This window comes from Empidonax traillii, unplaced genomic scaffold, assembly GCF_003031625.1.
Source record: "Empidonax traillii isolate 1590-97213 ecotype Southwest subspecies unplaced genomic scaffold, ASM303162v1 scaffold426:size1138770, whole genome shotgun sequence".
Classification (NCBI taxonomy): Eukaryota; Metazoa; Chordata; class Aves; order Passeriformes; family Tyrannidae; genus Empidonax; species Empidonax traillii.
In genome coordinates this window covers 325,653-345,701 of record NW_020955619.1, presented here as the reverse complement: position 1 = coordinate 345,701, position 20,049 = coordinate 325,653, and the positions used below count along the sequence as shown (strand labels likewise).

The 20,049-nt window shown below is 42.0% G+C and overlaps 1 protein-coding gene across 5 annotated transcripts in view; it reads left to right on the top strand.

The window, feature by feature from the left end:
• The window catches only part of HECTD4 (HECT domain E3 ubiquitin protein ligase 4), a 67,992-nt gene that overhangs the window by 15,368 nt on the left and 32,575 nt on the right, over positions 1-20,049 (top strand). For 2 of the 5 annotated variants that reach the window (XM_027894428.1, XM_027894426.1), the window contains exons 6-33: positions 29-167; positions 1,316-1,486; positions 2,328-2,520; positions 3,887-4,048; positions 4,144-4,257; positions 4,451-4,591; positions 4,944-5,176; positions 5,552-5,697; positions 7,445-7,515; positions 7,945-8,050; positions 8,630-8,750; positions 9,620-9,748; positions 10,927-11,051; positions 12,033-12,186; positions 12,493-12,593; positions 13,336-13,534; positions 14,373-14,519; positions 15,639-15,743; positions 16,470-16,633; positions 16,728-16,961; positions 17,094-17,286; positions 17,452-17,556; positions 17,640-17,728; positions 18,062-18,237; positions 18,615-18,750; positions 18,910-19,051; positions 19,150-19,316; positions 19,880-20,026. In XM_027894428.1, the coding sequence (XP_027750229.1) occupies positions 29-167; positions 1,316-1,486; positions 2,328-2,520; positions 3,887-4,048; positions 4,144-4,257; positions 4,451-4,591; positions 4,944-5,176; positions 5,552-5,697; positions 7,445-7,515; positions 7,945-8,050; positions 8,630-8,750; positions 9,620-9,748; positions 10,927-11,051; positions 12,033-12,186; positions 12,493-12,593; positions 13,336-13,534; positions 14,373-14,519; positions 15,639-15,743; positions 16,470-16,633; positions 16,728-16,961; positions 17,094-17,286; positions 17,452-17,556; positions 17,640-17,728; positions 18,062-18,237; positions 18,615-18,750; positions 18,910-19,051; positions 19,150-19,316; positions 19,880-20,026 (4,110 nt within the window). The remainder of the gene's footprint in view (positions 1-28; positions 168-1,315; positions 1,487-2,327; positions 2,521-3,886; positions 4,049-4,143; positions 4,258-4,450; positions 4,592-4,943; positions 5,177-5,551; positions 5,698-7,444; positions 7,516-7,944; positions 8,051-8,629; positions 8,751-9,619; positions 9,749-10,926; positions 11,052-12,032; positions 12,187-12,492; positions 12,594-13,335; positions 13,535-14,372; positions 14,520-15,638; positions 15,744-16,469; positions 16,634-16,727; positions 16,962-17,093; positions 17,287-17,451; positions 17,557-17,639; positions 17,729-18,061; positions 18,238-18,614; positions 18,751-18,909; positions 19,052-19,149; positions 19,317-19,879; positions 20,027-20,049) is intronic. The other 3 variants (XM_027894430.1, XM_027894427.1, XM_027894429.1) reach the window with 3 other exon arrangements.

The following is a 20,049-nucleotide window of genomic DNA, read 5'->3' as shown; positions in this document are numbered from 1 at the left end:
TAACATCCTGCTTTTGTTTTCTTGCCAGGGGGTTTGTGTACTGCAGGAATGAGGAGCTGGAGACGGGCTGGGTTGCCTTTGGGAATGGGAAACTTCTCCATCGCCCGGTGTCTTTTGATAATAAACCTCACTACCTTTTCCAGTTGGTAGATCAACATACCCTTCAGGTAAAGGGAACAGTTCACTGCAGAGTTAGAGTACAGGAGGAAAAGATTCTTAATGAATCACACAAATTTTTAGTTTTTATTGGTTTTATCCTCGAAGTTTCTTCTCTTATTTTGTGAAAGTGCCTGTTTCTAAACCCACCTTGAAATCACTGTGTGGTGGAAGGTGTGAGTTTGTTCTGGGTGTTGCTCTGTTTCAGAGCCATCCATACATGTGTATGTGCATGTCCAGACTGGCACTGTCCTCTGTTCTGGAGTTCTGTAAGGGCTGGGATACAAGTTTGTTCAGCCTGGAGAAGAGGAGGCTCAGGGGAGACTCATCCCAATCCACAACTTCCTCAGGACGGGCAGCACCGATCTCTGCTCTCTGTGAGCAGTGACAGGACCCAGGGAATGTCTGGAGCTCTGTCAGGGCAGGCTCAGGTTGGATCTCAGGAGAAGGTTCTTCCCCCAGAGGGTGGTTGGCACTGAACAGGATCCCCAGGAAATGGTCCCAAGGCTGCCAGAGCCCCAGGAGAGTTTGGACAACGTTCTGAGGGATGGGGGGATTGTTGGGGTGTCCTGGGCAGAGCCAGGAGTTGGACTGGATGATCCTTGTGGTCCATTCCAACTCAGAATATTCCATGATTCCAGTGTGGTCACATAAAGCAATGAAACAATAGCAAAATGGACTTCAACTTAAACCAAGAACATGTTCTTCCTGAACAGCTCATTTTTCTTCCATTGTCCCAAAATTCAGTTTGTTTCAGATCTGTGTGTGATTTTTAGATAAATAACCCCTTAGATAAGTTACCGCTTTGTAAAACTGGGTAGTTTGTTCACTTTGGGGTTTTTCCTGCTGTGGTTTTAAGGATGGATATAGATATTTTTGTCAGCTGTGTCTCCTGAAATGGAGTGTGTTTGGGTTCACCTTTTCTTCCAAAGTTTCAAGTAAAGTGTCTTAGAAGTTGCAGGCAGTAGAGAGCTCTTTAGGATGCACATTTTCTTTGTGGTACTGGGGGTATGCTCTCCGTCACTAGAGAGGAGATGATCCTTCTATATTTTAAATGTGAGGTTTATGTGTATTTGGCAAACATCATCTCTGTGTAATAAATAAATGTAATTTTAATATTTAGTCCAATTTTAAGCCTCTTCTGCTCTCTGTCTTGTAGGTGTGTCAGATAATCCCCATGCCAGTAAATCACTTCCCAGTGGGCAGCACCATGACCACGGTGCATCTTTCTTCAGATGGCACGTATTTCTACTGGATTTGGTCTCCTGCAAGCCTGAATGAGAAAACACCAAAAGGCCACTCTGTCTTCATGGATATTTTTGAAATTATAGTAAGAAATTATGTGGGTTTTACGTCTCTAGTGGTGGTAGCATGGCTGCTGTTTAATTAAATATCAGCACTCTCAAATTGACATGTTAGATCTGAATATTTACCTGTGTAATCTGAGTAGATATAGAGGGAATGACTTTGAACAGAAGGTGAATTGTCCAATTCCATCTCCAGAGACAGGACATACAACCATTATATTTAGCAGTATGGATTCTCTTGTGATATAAAATGTGTGTGTCATGTCTGTATTTCAGCTCAGGCAGAGGGAGGATGGAGTGGGAGGATGGAGCTGGAACTGGGAGGCTGTAGTAGTACAACTCCTGGAAAACCTTAATGCTGTAAATCACATCTTCATTAAGAGGCTCATTCTTTAATTAAACATCCCCACGAGATTATGGTCTAGGGAAATCACTGTTTGCACTTTTTGGCTGGCAAATGATTTAAAAACCTCTTTTTACAAAAACTTGCCAGTGAACCATCACTAAGACGAGACAAGAGGATTATATATTTTTAAGTGGAGTTCCAAGAAGAAACTCAAGTTTATGGCAAGCATCTTTAAATGGCTAAACATAATAAATAGAAGATATTCAGTTAAATATCTTAGATATAAGAAATAGAAGATTCCTAAATTCTGTTGAACTACAAAGTCAGCAACAAAAAGATACTTATTTGTCCAGCTTTTATAACCCTTTTTTTTTTTTTTTTGCAAGAACTTGTGTCCGAAGAGTGAGTTTGTGTTGCTGCCTGATGCATTGAGGTGTTTAATGTCACCGTTCAGTTGAGGGGATGGGTCACTGCTGGATTTTGATATTTAAAGTGGGTTTTTTTCTCTATTCTACCAGGTAGAAAATGGCATCTGCATAGCAAACCCTCTGCAGGAAAGAATTATATTGATGAGGAAAGAGGGAGAATCTGCCAAGAGCATCAATGAGATGCTGCTGAGCCGCCTGTCCCGCTACAGGGCCTCCCCCTCAGCAACCCTGGCTGCTCTCACGGGCTCCACCATCTCCAACACGCTCAAGGAGGACCAAGCAGGTCAGAGGAGCTTCATTGTCACAGGCAGTCTCAATTCCAGTCATTGCTGACCTCTTAGGACAGGTTAAATACTAAAAAAAAGGAGGTGTTTTTCCTCAAGATCAGATAGATACAGGAATGGCTTAAAGCTTCAGTCAACAGTTGCTGAATTAGGAGTTGATTGGGAGCAAAGTTGAGGAATAAAAAGTGGGAAGAATGCTTGTAGCATCCTGTTCCAGTTCAGTTACTGGACTAGTTTTTACCATATTTCAGCAAGCTGATAATTACATTTCTCTGCTGCCAGTTCAGCTGGGCTTCTAACTGGGATGTAAAAATGGCCTGCAGTTTAAAAAATGTAACTACTGTTGCACAAGTCAGTTGACAATTATAAATTTGAAGTAATTTTGTACGCTTTTTTTGAGGTAGTTTGCACAATGCTTGGGTGTTCTTTTATGGAAACAAGCCAAGGGAATTAGGGAATCTTGAATGAACAGCATGGATGGCTTTCAGGATGATCTGGAGCTTTGTGAGATTTGTCTTAAACTGATTAAAATCTTATCCTGAGTTATTTCTCTACTTCCTTCATAAGTACACGAGCTTTCATTCATAAGTTTGAAACAATTGAAGGTATTTCCATAAAAATAAATTATAAATGAAATAGCTGTGCTTTCAGGGAATTTGGCAGAGTTAACTCAGAGAGCTATTTTAAAGGCTGTGTTTTGCCATCAAACAACTCCAGTGCTCCAGAAGAAGGGGAGTGAGTGGTTATTCTTGGCTAATTCTTTAGGCAGTGCTCAGAAAAGTGTTGATCAGCTGTTGCAGGAGTGAGATCATTGTGACTCTCTACGTTTCCTGTGGAGAACTTAAAATAGTAAATGCATAGTCAATCTCAAGTGATCCCTTCGTGTGAGGAGATTATTTGCTCTAAGACAGTGTTTTCAATATGATTATCACCATACAGCGATTAAAGCACTTTTGGCTAGGCTTAATTATTTATTTATTTTATTATTTAAGTTGTTGTCTTTGGTTAAAGTGTGAAACTGTTTGGGATTGATGTTGAATGTGTAGGATTGTGAGGCCAACCCTGTACAGGGAAGCTGTGGCTCCCACATCCCTGAAGTGTCCAAGGCCAGGTTGGAGGGAGCTCTGAGCCACCTGGTCTAGTGGAAGGTGTCCCTGCCCGTGGGTTTGGAACTGGATGACCTTTAAGATCTCTTCCATCCCAAACCATTCTCTGATTCTCCACAAACCTCTTCAGCACCTCCTCGATGCTGCAAAGCAGAGCTTAAATGAACTCCCATATTGATTTCTCTGAAGCCCTAAATGGGAATCTGCCTTGTTCTGAAGAAATGCCTGTTTGTGTGACGTTTTCTGGTCAATATTTCAGCTGCCAACACCAGCTGTGGGCTACCCCTGAAGATGCTGAGGAAGACCCCCATCTACACGTGTGGGACGTACCTGGTGATGCTGGTCCCGCCCCCGGGGGGCTCGGGCAGCTCCGCCACCCGCTCGCTCTTTGGAGGAACAAGTGCTTTGTCATCCTTAAAAAGTAAGTTGGACACAATTGTGGCAGGTTGGGAGTCCCTGGCTCTCTGAAATGCAATAAACTTCTCAGGAATTGATTGGAGATTTGTTGCTGTGCAGTTCTTGCCTCCAGCCTGGTGTTCAACATCTCGGACGGGCAGTTCACCAGCAGAGCCGATCTCATCGATGCTGCAGGGAGTTCCCTTGGACGTGGTGCTTTAGTTCCAGGACTTGGTGAGGAGTAGATCCCTTTCCTGGGAATATTTCAGACCTTTGGATTCTAAATGATCCATTTGGGTTTTAATTTGCAGTAAGCAGCTCTGCAGTGGGTGGGGTTTCATATGGATTTATATCTGCTATAGAAATCCTTTAATCCGATTTTCAAACAGTCTTCAAATTGATGTGTGAAATATTTTCCTTTTCTTAGGTGCTTGTTATGATACAATGAATAACATGATCTGGACGTGCTCCAATGATTACATTGATCAGTGGTGCAATCCTGGGAACCAGGCATTCCACTGTGTGTGCCAGAGACTGGGAGTGAGTCATGTCATCACAGAGCCCAAAGGTGAACTAAAACCACCAGTCAGCACTTTATACAAAGTGGAAATGAAACAGATGATTATCAAAACTTCAATAGACACAAACTGCCTTCTGAAGCTTTCTGTTAAAAGCTGAGTTCATTCTTGAAAAGGTGTTTGTAAATATTGGTCAGCTTTAGCTTTGCTTTGAGGAAGGGAAAAGCACGAGGCGAGATGTGGAAGTTCCCAGGTTCTTGCTTCCTTTAGCACATTAAAAAAGTGATGTGGGCAGTTCTTTTATGTCCTGAAGTTCATGCTGTTAATGACATTTTACATTTTAGAAGCAAATAGATAAAATCTGTGTTCACAGACAGCATTTGAACCCCATTCCTCTTGCAGGGGATGCAACAACCACAAACGAGGTTATCAACCAGTTACTGCACCATGTTGGTGCCATGTGTATCCACCAACTCAACCTCCTGGCAGCCAGCAACAACCTTCCCATCACCAATTTTTTGGGCAAGCAGCATCCAATCGAAGCCCATCACCTCAGCAGCATCTGTGACATTATGGAGAAGGCCATGGTGAATGGAGACACCTGCATCATCCGCTGCATCCTCGTGGTCTTTCAGGTACAAAGGCACCTAAAACATGCTTCACAATCAACAGATCAAAAATAAAAGAGTTGGTTTGGAGTACAGGCAGTTATTGGTTTTGTTAGGGGTTGTTTTCCTCCACTGTATTCAGTGTAATGAGGTTGATTTAGCAGTGGTTTTGCAGTATCTTATACACTCATTAGAGAGTCCTAATTTAAATGTAAATGTAATCACTACCTCCACAGATTAAAATGTTATTTCCTGATTTTTCTTTTTTTTCCGTTTTTTTTTTGATCAGAAGTCAGATTCTGACTCTGAGATTTCTACTGACCCAGGCAAACTGCAGAAAAGGAGTTAATGTGATTAATGTTTGGGTTGAATATTAATATTGTTGTGCTTGATTTTTCTCAGGTGGTTTTTAAGTTTTTCTTCAGCCCCCAAACCGAAAGGAACAGAGATATTGTCAGAAGGTCTGGCCTTTTGCTTTGGCAGTTACTGATGGCCCCAAGGGACCAGATTTGCTCTGAAATTCAGAAGGAGGTTTGTCTGGCTATTAGGTAAATATTTGTATTCTCAACATTCAAATTGTATTCAGCACTGTAATTTAATATGATAAAATTTTAAGACCCAGTGTGATAAAATTATTACAATTTGGATCTGTGGAAGAAGAGAAACGAAATGGATTTGTCTTGATGAAATAACAGGTAGTAATTACTTTTAATACTTTAAATTGTTACTTTTTCATTGGCTTTCTTAAGGATTTTTTTTTAATGTTTATTATAAAATAATTGCTAAATTCAAGCCAAGTTCTCTGCATTTCAGTGATGACTTGGGTGACTTCCATATTTAGCTTAGACGGTTTCTTGGTGTTCAGGAAAGGGCAAAGCTGATGCTGGCAGCTGTTAAACAAACCAGTGCTTTGAGTGGCAACACTGAAGTTCTCCTGAACAAAAGGAATGGAAGGAGAAGCAGAACTAATAATCCTTGAGGAATGTTCTGAGATTAAAGGCCAGGGGGACAGAAGTGTGGTTGTGTCTCCTGCAAAAGAGATAACGTGAATCTCAAGGCCAAGCAATGCTGTCTCCAACCTCCCAAGTACAAACAGCAGCTGCTTTCCAGTGGGAAGGGCTCCAAAGGTTGGGAACAAAGTCTTCTCGAGATCAACCTGCATTTTCCCTGTGTGAATCACAACATTCCAAACTTCTGTGGCTTTGTGCAGCTCTGAGGGAAGAGGAACAATGTGTCTTAGTAAAATCATCTGGAATTTTCGGGGGCTTTTTGACAGGGAAAAGGGCATCCTGTCACCTGTGTGGACACCTTGTTTAACCCTGTGTCCTCCAGTGGTTTGTTAAACAACTCAGAGGTGGGGATTAGATAATATTTCCTTCTTCCTGTTCTCTCCTGGGGGGATTCTGATGCCAGTGGAACCTCAAACTTACCTTGCAGTGTGTGATAAGTTTTCCTGAGGTTTGTATCAGAGTTGATCAGTGTGAGCTGGAGGCAGAGAAGCTGCAATAATCTCTGCTCTCAGTGTGAGGCTGAAAAACATCCCAGTTTTCTTTTCTGTGATAATGTTATTGAAAAAGAAAAGTGGGAGAAAGGGAAAGGAAAATGTTGTATGATTGTTTCAGCACTTACAGACGGTCAGGAAGTGCTGCTTTGAAGTGATTGTGATCTCCTATCTTGATGTGGCAATTCAGGTAGAAAGGACAAAGTTCTTCAAGTTAAAGGGAAAAATACCTGCACAAGAAGTGTTTCTGGAGTGCTCCTTCTAGAACCTTCTGTGGAGCTTCAACTAAGAGTTCTATAAAAAGCCAGGCTTCAAGAAGTATAAAACTGCAGCAGCAGTGACTTCTTGATTATTGTGTTTGTGGTTTTTATTGTCCTAATCACAGATAAGCCACAGCTCTCACCCCATCACCAGAGCTGTTGGAGTCACTCTCTGAGCCATCATCTTTTTTTCCTGACATCTCTCTGTTTCAAACAACATTATTGTGCTGCCTTATATACAAGTGATTCATGGGGAGTTCCTCAGAGGGAAGCAAAAAGCTCTTGAGAGAGCTTTGGGACCTCAACAATAAAATATAGTTGATTACAAGAGATTTCTGGAGAAAACAGCTGCTTATTTCTCGACTTAAATCAATGTTAAAATATGGAGTGTGCCTTTCTAAGCTGGAAGAAGCCATTACACAGTCATTCTAAATGTTGTGTCAGGTGATAAGTTGAGAGTCTGTGACTCTCAAATTGCTTTGTCCGACTCTGAATACATCAAGTAATGCATGGTTTTATTTTTTTTTTCTTCAGCTCTGGTTTAAATATCCTGTATCCTGGTGAAGCAGAAATCAATAATTTATTGAAATTGGTCTTAACTGAAGGTGAGAATGTCTGACATGTGAGAGTGTGGTTTTTCTAACTGCGAACAAAGAGAGATACTTCTCAAGCTCGGGAGGGAGAACAGTTCAGGATATTGAGCACTACTTACCCTGCTTTAAATCCATCCTTTTCTGGGAAATCATGGAGTGCTTCAAATTCTGGAGCTGCCTTCTCAATGGCTGCATTGCCAGGGGTGGGTCAGGTGGAGAAAGGGAAAGTTTGCAAGTACAGAGTAACCAGAGGTAATTTTAGTCCTTAGTGATGGAGTAATAACCCACCATGAGATGGGAGTTTGGAGCTGGAAGCAGCTGATGCTCAGTGATTTGTTATCTCCCAGGAACCTGTTGGTGTGGCAGAGTGTTTGGAATTTCAAACAGAGCCTTGTGCCTGTGAAAGGCTGCTCTGTAAAGGGTTTTTCCCTTCCTTTGCAGGAGAGAGGAACAGTGGGCTGTCTCAGCTGCGTGATGTCATCCTGACTAATTTAGCTGAGCAGCTTCAGAACAACAGATTTGGGAGTGAAGATGATGATCATTATAGGTAAAGTCCTCCCCTTTGTCATGTGTGTTTGTTATTTGCTTCAGGTAAACTTGCATGAACCTCTGCTGGAATTGCTTGTTGTCTCACTGCAAATGGCCCTGAAATGCTGGCTTTGCAGTGGGTACAAATTCATCAGGACAAGGGAGAGAGAGGCCTGATGTTTTAGGACAAATTTTGGAGGCTTCTGTACACTTGGTTTGGGATTCCCTGCTCCTTCCAGTGTTCCTGGGAAAGGTGGATAAGTTCATGAACACAGTTTTATGACATTACTCTGCATATGACATCAGGTGACTGTTCAGCAGTAAAACTGCCACTCTCAGGTGCTGTTCAGGCTGGGAGGAGTCTTTTCTAGGAGCCACAAGGAGTCATAGATTTGTATCTCAGTGCAGGAAATCCCTGGAAATCTGTTGCACTGATCATTGTTACACACTTCAGGCTCGGTTTCCTTCGTGTCTGACTCTGAAGTTGAACAGATCCTTGTTTTGTTTTCATGTAATTTGTGGTAGCGCTTGCAGAGCTGTCCAAAATCCACAGTAATTAGATTATTAACATTTTACACCTTTCTTGCTTCTTTTGAAGGCTGAATGATGAGCTGTTGCACTACATTCTCAAGATTGTTGTCCGAGAATCTTGTGTCTTAATCACCAAGTGCCAAACTGTATCTAAAGATGATTTTCAAAGGCTTCTTTCAACTGTGCCTGTAAGTAAAATGTGTTTGGATAAAACCACATTTACCTTAGGCTTCTTTTCTTCCTCAAATCCTTCATCTTCACTGAGTGTGTGGAGGTGAAACTTTATTATAGCTTGCCTTAACAAATCCAGGAAAAGAATGTCTTTTGTTTATGCTGTGCAGGGAAGGAAGGAACAGTTTCTCCCAGCAAAGTAAATCCCACAGTAATGCTAAAAAAACAGGTCTATATGTGGATATATTTTCCAGTTGCTCTGGGAGCTGTTTCAGTTTAAGGGAAGTTTGATGTATCTCAATCTTCAAAGCATCACAGCAGCTTAAAAAACCAAAAAAAATGCAGTTGTGTCTAATGATTCATACAGCAGAAAGAATTATCATTTACAGACAAAAAAAAAGAGTGAAAGCTGAGATTTGATGGTAAAAAGATGTGGAGATTTTCAGCAGGATCAGAGGGAGCTTCCATACAGACATGGGGAGGGGACAGGAAATCATGGCCTGTGCTGCAGGAGGGTGGGGAAGAAGTAGCACCTTCAGGAATTCAGTTTAGCTCTGTGGTGGCATTATTTTCAGAATTAAATAATTCTTAAGAGTACTTGGATATTACTCTAATATTCCATACTTGAATAAAGTTATGCTGCCTCTTCACATTTTTGTGAGTTATTTCAAAAAAATCAGTGTTTTGCAACCGGTTTCTCCTTTAAAATGTGTATTCAGCTTTAAATCAGGAAAAAAAAAATTCTACTCGAGGGAAATCATTTTTTGCTTTTGCTTGTCTTGTTCCTCAACCTTTTTTTACCCTTTCCAATTTCCCAGTACAAGGCTTGCCTGACTCCAGGGTGGTTAAAGGTTCAGATAATGCAGAGTGTGTTGTTTATTTAAAGGCTGCATCCTCCTGCTTGAGGTACCTGATGGCTGTACAGAACCACCTCCTCAGTAACACTATTTTGATTAAACCTGATGAAAATGATGACAGTGACAGCTCCTTGCAGGGAGAGACATTGAAGGTACAGGTAAACACCAAGTTTTTTTCTGGTATGGCTCTCTACCCTCACTGTGCCTGTCACACCTTGTTTCTGCAGTGCATTCTGCTGCTGTTTTGTTGTTTTGTGTTTTTTTTTTTTCTTCTTGGTGTGGTTAAATAGCTGGAGAACAGGAAAAAACTTGTCTTTAGTAAAGTTTGCCATTGTTCTGTGTTGAATATTCCAGCTTGGGTTCTATATTGTCAGGGAGAGCAGACACTTCCTGCCTAAATATACCTATAATGAGGTTTAAAATGTATTTTAATAAATATGTGCTGGTAAGAAAATCCATGTGCCAGGAATCCTGTCTGGTCACATTACCCCCCACACTTACTCTTCTCCAAATCACTCAGGTGGTCCTTGCAAAATCATTTTTCAGACTCTATTAGAAAAGGATTTTCTTATCTACCATACCTGACTTCTGCTTTTTTGCACTTTTAACTCACAAAGCTCATGTAGAACCACCTTTATCTGTTTGAAATGAAAGTAATGAAGTTTGTGGGAAGGAAGCTGTTAAGAGGACAAGGTTTAACAAGACCTATTAAAATGCTGTCGTTTCCTGTCACTGCTGGAAAAACCTTCAGCAAACTCCCAGAAGTCGGGTTTGTCCTGGCTTCAGGTTGTCTGCTCATGGTAGTTCTTGTCAGAACTCCCCTCTGATGGGACTGATTTCTGAATTTCTGCTGTTTCTGGGCTGCTTTGCCTGCTGCTCTCAGGTGTGCTTGTGGGGAGTCACTTGTTCAGGCTCAGGAGTAAATGCTAAACACACTGTGGTATTTTTCTTGTCTCACCCTTCACCCCCCTTTTCACTGTCCAGTTTCTCTCTCTGCAGTGCTGCTCATCCCCAGGACATTGTCACCAGTGCTGTCCCTTGGCTGGCTTAACAGCTCCCTGCTGTGCTGGGCTGGGGGAATTCCATCCTTCCCTCTAGAAACTGGATGTGCATCCCCTAAAAACGTGCACCCAGTTTCTCCCAGCACTTTGGGGCTTGAGATTAATCCAATTTAAGTGTTGGATGGCTCTCCTGCTGCAGGCCTGCCAGGTCACAGTATCCTTCTTTTCATTTTCATTTGGAAACCCATCATTTTGTTTCTCTTGTCCATTTTTTTTTGGGGGGGAGGGGATTTTCCAAGAATTTAAATATCCTGTTAACTCTTTTTTGTCCCCAGGAACTAAAGACCAGCATTTTGTCTCTTGCTACCCAAATTCTGACAGGATGTGATGAGGTCTTAGAAATGCTGCAACAAGTCACTACAGCACTAATAAACAGTGACATTTCTGACAGGGAGCAGAGGTAAGACAAGGAGGAGTTTTCCCAATTTGTGGCTTATTTTACAAGCACAATTAGCATTAATTATTCTTTATAACTCAAGCTTTGAATGCGTAGGATCTGTTTGTTCCCATAGCATTGGTTTAGCACTTACAAAGAATTTACAATCAGGCTCTCCGTGTCAGTCCTGATAATCTGTAGGTTGATGTGTCCACAGGAACCTCAGATTGGTAAGGTTTTAGTCAGCCATGAGTAGGATACCTGGAAATAAATTGGAATTAGCTGAGAATATCCCTGTTTATTTTGAAATTCCTGATTATTACCTCTCTAGTGGCTGGACTGGATATTTTATCCATGACAAGCCCTGGATGTTGTTGATATCCCAAGTTTCATTAGATAGCAACACCTTACCCTTCCCTGTCTTCCCTCCTCCTAAAAATATACATTGGGAATGGTATAAAAACAAAAACTGTGAACTTTTCTCTCCTTAAACAAACACCTCCCTCTCCCAGCTGTGGTTCAGGTTTCAGTTCCTGCTTTTCTGTGCCCACAAGATTAGTTGTGTTTATTGACAATACACAATTCCTTGGAGATATTTTCAGATGGTTTCATGCTCAGAATATTTTGGTAGCTCCACATTCTTTTCATGTACTCTGAGCTGGGTGTGCTGGGAGCTGATATCCAGCTGAACAAGTGCATTTGTGTTTGATGGGCACTTTCATCCTGTACCCAGGGGAGCTTAGCATTTCCTAAGTAATTATTAAACTGTTGATTTACTCTCTTCTGCTCTCGGACTGTTTAGTGAGAATTGTTAGCAAAGACAAGGGCACTGATATTTTGGAGAAATAAATGTTTTCAAGATGAAGTTTTTTGATTTTTTTTTTTAAATACAATTCAAATGCTGAATTTTGAACTGCCTGCTGCAAGATTCAACAGCTGACTAAAAAGAGAAGTGATAATCTGTGGAGATAGTTGTTCCTGTGTAAACCTGGACTCTTCTTACAGGTTAAAAGGGCTGGAGCAGATTACAAAGGCTACGATGCTTGGTCACCTGCTCCCTGTCCTGCTGACATCTCTGATGCACCCCAATTTGCAGACCCTCACCATGGCTGATGCCCTGATGCCTCAGCTGGTGCAGCTGGTTCTTTACACCAGTCAGGTATGGGCTCTGTGGCAGCTTTTGGCTGCAAAGAGCAAAAACTGGGTTAAAAATGGTTCTGAACAGGTTCTGAAACGCTGCAGATTTTGGTCAGCTTTCTGCAGTAACTGATCCACAGATCAGAGTTTAAGAATTCCTCAACAGCTGCCAAAGCTGATAAAGCTGAATGTTAAATTTGACTTGCTACAACAGTAATGATTTACTGTCAATAACAACATAGAGTGGGATTGTTAATTATTTCAGTAATGAGCTGTTCAAGTGCTTTGCTGTTTGCATGTCCCTAACACTGTGTATTTTGGGCCACAGACTGCACTGCTGCTCAAAACCCAGTCTCCAGTTTTCTCCGAGCTGAACAGTTCCCCCAGTTGTGCTTCAGAGCAGAAAGGGAAGCTCTTACCTGATGAGAGGTGATTTTCCTGACATTTGGGTCTTTTCGTGGGACAAACTCTCTGAGCTGTGATGTTCATTTGACCATTGCTGGGGAATAAATCTTAAAGCAGCAATTTTTATTTTAGTTAATTTTTAAAGACGTGTTTTAGTGATTTCCAAGGCTGTTTTAGATTTATATAAGCTTTTACAAAAGGCAATTAGTTAGAAATTTTTTTGCATGTAGAATTAAGCTATGAATATCTTCAGGTTGTTTACACAGAGTATGGTTTGTTTTGGTTTTTTTCCCTCACCTCAAGCATTAGGAATTAATTCCAAATGTTCCTCTTACAATAAATCAGGCTAAGGAAGACCATCAAGAGAAAATGTAAATTGCTCCGGCAACAGGAGATACAGAATTAAAACCATTGCAAAGATATTAAATTGTGTAATTTACAGAGAGAAATATAAAGTTTGAACTCCTGCATTTCAATCCTGTGTCTCAGCTCAAAGTTATCGAGCTCCCGCTTAGAAACAGAAACAAACAGCTAAGTTAAATAAAAATTGCTGATTTCAAAATAGCTGTGTTGGAGAATTTGTAGCGTTAAAGAACTTCATGCAAATGTTTAATACTTATTAATTTAGTTATGCCTAAAACCAGGAGTCAGTACCTTGGGTCCCTGTGTGTCGATGCTGAGAGGTGATTTTAAGTGCTTGATATTTTAATGACTGATAGGAATCTGTCTGGTAAATTTTAGGACTGATTTCTCCCTGTAATTTCAGAATGCTGGAAGAGAAAGAAGAGCCAGGATTCCTCACTGGGTTGAAGATCCCTGCTCCCTGGGCTGCTGGGAAGACTGTGGAGACAGTTCATCCCGTCAGGGATAACTATAAATTTAAGGAAACTGTCCACATTCCAGGAGCCCGCTGTTTGTACCTGAGATTTGACAACAGATGCTCTTCCCAGTATGATTATGACAAGGTAAGGAAGGGCCAGGTCAGAACCTGTGCAATGGGGAAGTTTCCTCAAAAGAAGTAAGGGGTAGATCTGGAATAGCAGAAATATGGTGGGGGGATTAGGGGGTGTTTTGGTTTGGTTTTTCCCCTCAGAAATTTGTATCAAGTCCTCAGGTTTTTTACAAGATAATGTCAGGGTGGCTCAGACTGTCAGAGTTTGACTTTTCTCCCCTTGGCTCTTGTTCAGTTTTCCTTATTCCTCAAATTCTAATGGACCTGCCTCCTCTGATCAGCCCAGTTGCTTTAAACTGGGCAGAAGTGGAGAGGTCACTTCTTTCCTTGATGGCAAATAACTCGTTTACACGGATTAATATCAACAAGTATTTCCAATTTCAAGAACACAACTCATAGCACTTCAGTTTGTCTTCCCAGAGAGCTACTTGTGCTGCCAACTAATTCCTTGCTGACATTGAGCAAGTCCTGTGATGCTCCATTAGTTATTTATGGGCATCTTTAATATTAATGTCACCCATTAGTGGTGAAACTCCCCCAGAAAACTCTGGGCTTCATCGTGTTCCCACTGAAGTCACCGAGGGAACGTGAACTTGGGTGGGAGCAGGATCAATCCCTCAGTGGTAGAGAAGCAGTGTGTTCTGGTCAGCTCAGCATGAGCACTGCAATTCAGGATTTCCTCTCTGCCTCAGTTTCCCCATCTGTAAAATGGGGATAATAATACTTACCCTCCTCCCCTCACCGAGCCGTGAGGGTTTGGTCATGTTGAGGAAGCGCTTTGAGAATGGAAAGCGCGGTGTAAGTGCTAAGTATTATTATTATTATTAGATTTTCTTGTTTTTCTCTTACAGTCTAACAGTGTATTTTATGTTTTGAAGTTGGTGATCTATGCTGGTCCTAACACAAACAGTAGGAAGGTTGCTGAGTATGGAGGCAATACACTGGGATATGGCAGCCGTAGTGTCTTAGGAACTGGTTGGCCCAAGGACTTAGTAAAGGTACAGTATTCTCATCCAACAATATTCCCCCTTGAAAAATTCCCTTTTGGAAACCATGTCCAACCCGTTTTACCCTCATAGCAATGAAGTCCAAGCTTTTTAAGTGTACATTTCTCCCTGCTAAGTGAGTTATTCCTTGGGGAATAACGTTCAACTCGGCTGTGTGTTCCGTGTGATGCTTCTCTTGTTTTATGCCTTACTGGAATTCCTGGTGGAATGTTGCAGTCCTGGAGTGTCCGATGGCACTGCTCTTCTCCTGAGTATCTCCTCTTAGGAGAAGTCCCTGCACGGTCTGAGGCTGTGCAGGTTTTCTTAAGGTCCGTGGGCATTAGTCTGTTTTTTTTAACATTAACCCCAAATACGACAAGTAGGAAATTTTAACAGCTTTCCAACCCTTTCTGTTGCATTTAAAAATTTCATTGGATGCTTTTGACAGTAAAACTGAGACAGAAGAATCCTTTAAACTTCTTGAAAGCTCAGCATTTCAGTAATTTGGCAGTGTGTCCCCTCACACTCTATGCAGTATGATCATTCTTTTGCATGTTTGTGCTGCTGCGTTGTCCCCCATTAAAACTGGGTTTATGTACATAACAAAAAATCATTTTAGCAAGAAAATCAAGTGGTAATAAACTGGAAAGCAATTTCAGACGAGCACTCCGTTGTTCACAGTGAATGGAATTTCATTTATTTCTCACACATTGATTTTGATATTGCTCTTTTAGCAAACTCTTTGATGAATATGTTCTCGTTCTCCTAATTGAAGAACCTGTCTGTCTTCCTCCAGGAAGAGCATTGTTAATTATTGCCTGGTTTCTTGCAGGCAAACAGTGAAAATCAAGGCTAAGTAACACACTGATAAATTCTACTTTTGATTTTACAGCTGTGGCAGTTCTTTTTGTTTTATTGTAGGTAGCTAGCAGGAAAAGTAAGATTAAACAGCCCACTGAAAGATACCCTTAAAAAAGGGGAGAACCTTAAATACAAATATATAATTGGAGATAATAATACTCAGATAGCTCTCATTAAAGCTCTATAAAACCAGCCTGTTTGTTTGTCTCAACCCTTAAATGTGTCTTCTTTTTTTTTTTTTTCCTCCCCTCCTGCCACCACGGGGTGAAGGTGGAAGGGGACACAGTGACCTTCTCGTTCGAGATGCGGAGCGGGCGGGAGCACAACACCCCCGACAAGGCCATGTGGGGCTTTGCCTGCACGGTGCGAGCACAGGTACTGCAACACCCCAGGGAGAGGCCCAGCCTGCACTGCCTCTGCCTCTCACACAGCCCAGATCACAGGGAAATGCACTTCCAATCTGGGAGTTTGATCCTTAAATCAGAACTCACTGAGGTGATTTGGGCAGTGAGTTCACCTGCTGGCAGGAGCCAAGGCTTAGATGTCTGACCTCCTTAGCTGGAGGTCCCTGTGGATGGACTGTCTCATGCTTAGGGATTTATGGAGATAGTTATTATCAAATATGTCTTACATACCTCCTGTCGTTGGCACTGGACCTGGAGGGAGTCACTTTTGTATCCCTTGCTGCTTGTAGATCAGGATTTCTTTGTAACAACCTGAAAATCAGAGATTTAAGGAGAAAATAATGATTCTAGCCCATAAAGAAGAGAGGGGAGGGATGCTGGGATCAAACAAAATGATTCTTGAATCCCACTACCAGGAAGTTAGGACTGGGCCCGTGAGGTGACAGCAAATGAACCAAAAATAACTTTACCTTTTCCTTCTTGGTTCAAGAAAAAAATGCTTAAATCCTATATTTCTTAAGTTCTTATAAACTGCTGTTAACTGTGAAACCTTTTTTCAGTGTACTCCATGTAAGAGATGTGATTGATACAGAACTATGTCCCTAAGATTATATATCAAATCTCCTACCTTTGAAATATGTTGGGATGGACTTCATGGTTGATGGATTAGTGAAACTCATCCCTGTTCCTGCTTCAGGAATCCTCTGAGGACGTGTCAGGGGGTTTGCCTTTCCTGGTGGATCTGGCCCTGGGCCTTTCTGTGCTGGCCTGTTCCATGCTGAGGATCTTGTACAACGGACCAGAAATTACCAAAGATGAAGAAACCTGTCAAGAGCTCTTAAGATCTAAACTGTTACAAAGGTAACGAAGAAAAATAAATCCATTGTCTTTGTAATGTGTTGCTGAATTAGTTGGGGGGTAAAAACCATATTTTTATCCCTATTTGTTTTTCCAGGTGCCAGTGGCAGGTGGAAGCCAATGGTGTCATATCTCCAGCCCTTACTCCCAGTCCCTCTCCGTTGCCTCTTACTATAGATGAAGACAGAGAATTCACGTATCCCTCTGATGTCCTTGTGCCTCCTGTTGGACACTACTTTGACCTGCCAAGGATCAGGCTGCCTCCAGGAATCATGATAAAGCTCAGGGAAATTTCTGGACGTGCTCGGCCTCAATTTCGACCCAGTATAAAGTGGGTGGTCCTTGTTCCCCTCTGCTTTTTAACCTTGGTTGTGAATGCAGCCTCTTGTGATTTGTAAATATGAGTTGTCAGAGTTTCTCTCTTACCCCTGATTAGTCAGTTTGGCTTTCCCTCTATCCCTAGGGAAGTGATCCAGCCAGAAGTGATGGAGGAGATGGTAGTTTCATGTGTGATTAAACACTTGAACTTGGTTGATGCTCTCCAATCCCTCATAAATTTCCAGTATCAGGAAGAACATGCTGAAGAATATGACTTGCTTTGTAAAATCATGGGAGAGACCTTTAAGAAACTAAATGCTATGGAGAGGCAACTGCAGGTAAACCCAAAAGATCTTAAAGAACCAGAAGGTGCTTTTTGAGAATAAAAGTGTATTTTAGAAACACAGAAATATATAAAACATACTCAGATATTTTATTTTAACATCTCTTCTACTCCTCAAGATGAGCAAATGCAGTGAGTGTTATTTTTGTCTCATGATTAGAGCGTGGCTGAGCTGGAGCAGAAGTGGCAGAACGAGGTGGATGATGCCATGCATGGGAAGCTGGAGAACAACGTCCCGTTCTTTTATGATTATCACTTCAACGAGGTGAGTGCTGGGGCTGCTGCCCGTGCTCCTGCCCCACACTGCCCTCCCAAAACGTGCTCATGCTCTCCCTTCACTTGGTTTAGAGCAAGATGAAAGAACTGGAGCTTCTGTGTTCCATGAAGGAAGTTTCTTTTGATGGCAGTGATCTGGAGAACGTGGTGCTGGCATTAAGGTCAGTAGGTGACTGGGGAGCGAAGCGTTTAGGGAAGGTGCTTAAAAGAGGGGCGATTGTATTTGTGGAATTTCAGGGAGTTTCCAAACTCGTATCTGGTTAAATTGTTCAAAACATTTGTGCTAAATATATTGATATTAATACATACAGCTAATTGTACCTCCTAACAAATCACTTCTTTATTTCTTTATTTTTTTCTACTTTGTTGGCATAAAATAAATTGATACCTTCTGTCTTCTGTAAACTAACCTTTCTCACAGGTAGCACTTCCTTTCAGAAAGCTTTAAAACATAACTGAGTTTGTTTCTTTTATACTTCCCTTCGTAATCTTAGGGAGAAGTTCTTCCAAGAGGTGAATTCCCTGATACAGAAGACCTCTCATCCCCTTGCAAAAACAAAAACCTTGGTGAAGAGCTTGATGAACAGAGCAGAGCTGTTACTGCATGTCACTATTGCAGCACAGTCTGGTATCACAAGGAGCATCTCTGGGACCCCTGCAGAGACTCCAGGTAAATATTCCATAACCAACATTTTCTAAAATAGAATTTTTTTTCCTCTTTCTCACTTAAAATTAAACCTCTTTTCTTTTTCAAATTAAGTTCAATCTTACAATAGATGAAGTTTTTTGATTACAGAAATGGTAGTAAATTAAGGTCTGAGTAATATGTGGAATTTAAACTTTCATCTCCTGATTTATTGGGGGAAAATACTTTAAAATGATTTGAACCAATACCTGGAAACAGGAAAATCCTCAGATTTTTAGTTGCACGTTCTTGCTTAGCCTGGGTTTTTGCTTTCACTGGAATGTCCTCAGTGATTTTGAAACCAATTTATGAATAATTTCCCAGCCCAGGAGTGATGTTGTTGTGTATTTGATGCCTTGCAGCCTGTAAATCGGCCTCTGAGACCAAAGTGATCTCGCCTGCCGTGCGCCAGCCCGTGTTCCTGCGCAGCATGTCGGCCCCGTCCGACCTGGAGATGATTGGCAATGAAGACATCGAGTTTGCTCGAGCGAGTCAGAGGTACCCAGGGTTTATTCCTCTCAGCTGCTCTGTAGGAAAGTGCCTGTGTTGATGAATTCATCAATCCTGCAAGCACAGCAGATTTGCTGTTCCTTGGATCGGGTGTAACGATCCTGTATCCCAATGATCCGGTGTCCCAGTGATCCCGTATCCCCACAGGCGCCGGCACGTCACCAGCCACAGGAGCAGCTCCTTCACTCTGCTGCAGTCCCTGGCCATCGAGGACAGCAGGGACAAACCCACCTACAGTGTCTTACTGGGGCAGCTCTTTGCTTTCATTGGAACCAACCCCGACCAAGCGGTAATGGCAGCGTTTCATTCTCAGATTCAATCTTGCACCGAAACAGGAGGTGTCTGCTTTGTGTCTCACTCACAAAAAACTCCACCCAACCCTTGCAGGTGTCGAGCAGCAGTTTCCTGCTGGCTGCCCAGACCCGCTGGCGTCGTGGGAACACCAGGAAGCAGGCGCTGGTGCACATGAGGGAGCTGCTGACGGCGGCCGTCCGGGTCGGGGGGGTGACCCACCTGGTGGGCCCCGTGACCATGGTGCTGCAGGGAGGACCACGGTGGGTTCCCTTCTCCAAAAACGGGTGGTTGGGGCTCTGTAGAAGATCATGAACTGCTTACAAAGTAAAAACCGTGAGGAGTGAGTAGCTGTGAGGGCACACGTTGGCAGAGCTAAGGTTGCAACAAAGGCCTTGGGCCTTGTTGGGGTCAAAATGCAGAAACCTCTAAGAAATGCTTTTATTTGTCTGTAGATGAACTTTTATACTGGCATCACACGTCCACATATAGATATATATATGGGGTATTTTACTCTACTGATTTAATTGTAAATTAATGTTAACTAGGTCTTAGTGATAGATTTAGCTGATACTGCCATCTAAATTTGATAAATGTTTTCAAGTATTTTATTTGTAGTCAGACTTCAATCATGTCTGAGCTATAACTACCCTATTCTCTTATTTACCTTTATTTCATATGAAAACATTAAGTGACTTACAATCTAAGTCTCCCTTGACTGATTCTCAGCATGTGCTGATTATTATTTTTTAAAGCTACATTTGGAAGTTTGTTCCCCTTCTTTAACCTAGAAAGCCTCCCATTCCAAATATCTCTCTCCCAACAGGATCGAGGAGCTCACATGTGGCGGGATGGTGGAACAAGTGCAGGAAGCCTTTGGGGAGACGATGACGTCCGTGGTGTCCCTGTGTGCCCGTTACCCCATCGCCTGTGCCAACAGCATCGGCCTCCTGTGCACTATTCCTTACACAAGGTATGGATTCAGGAAGGGAAGAA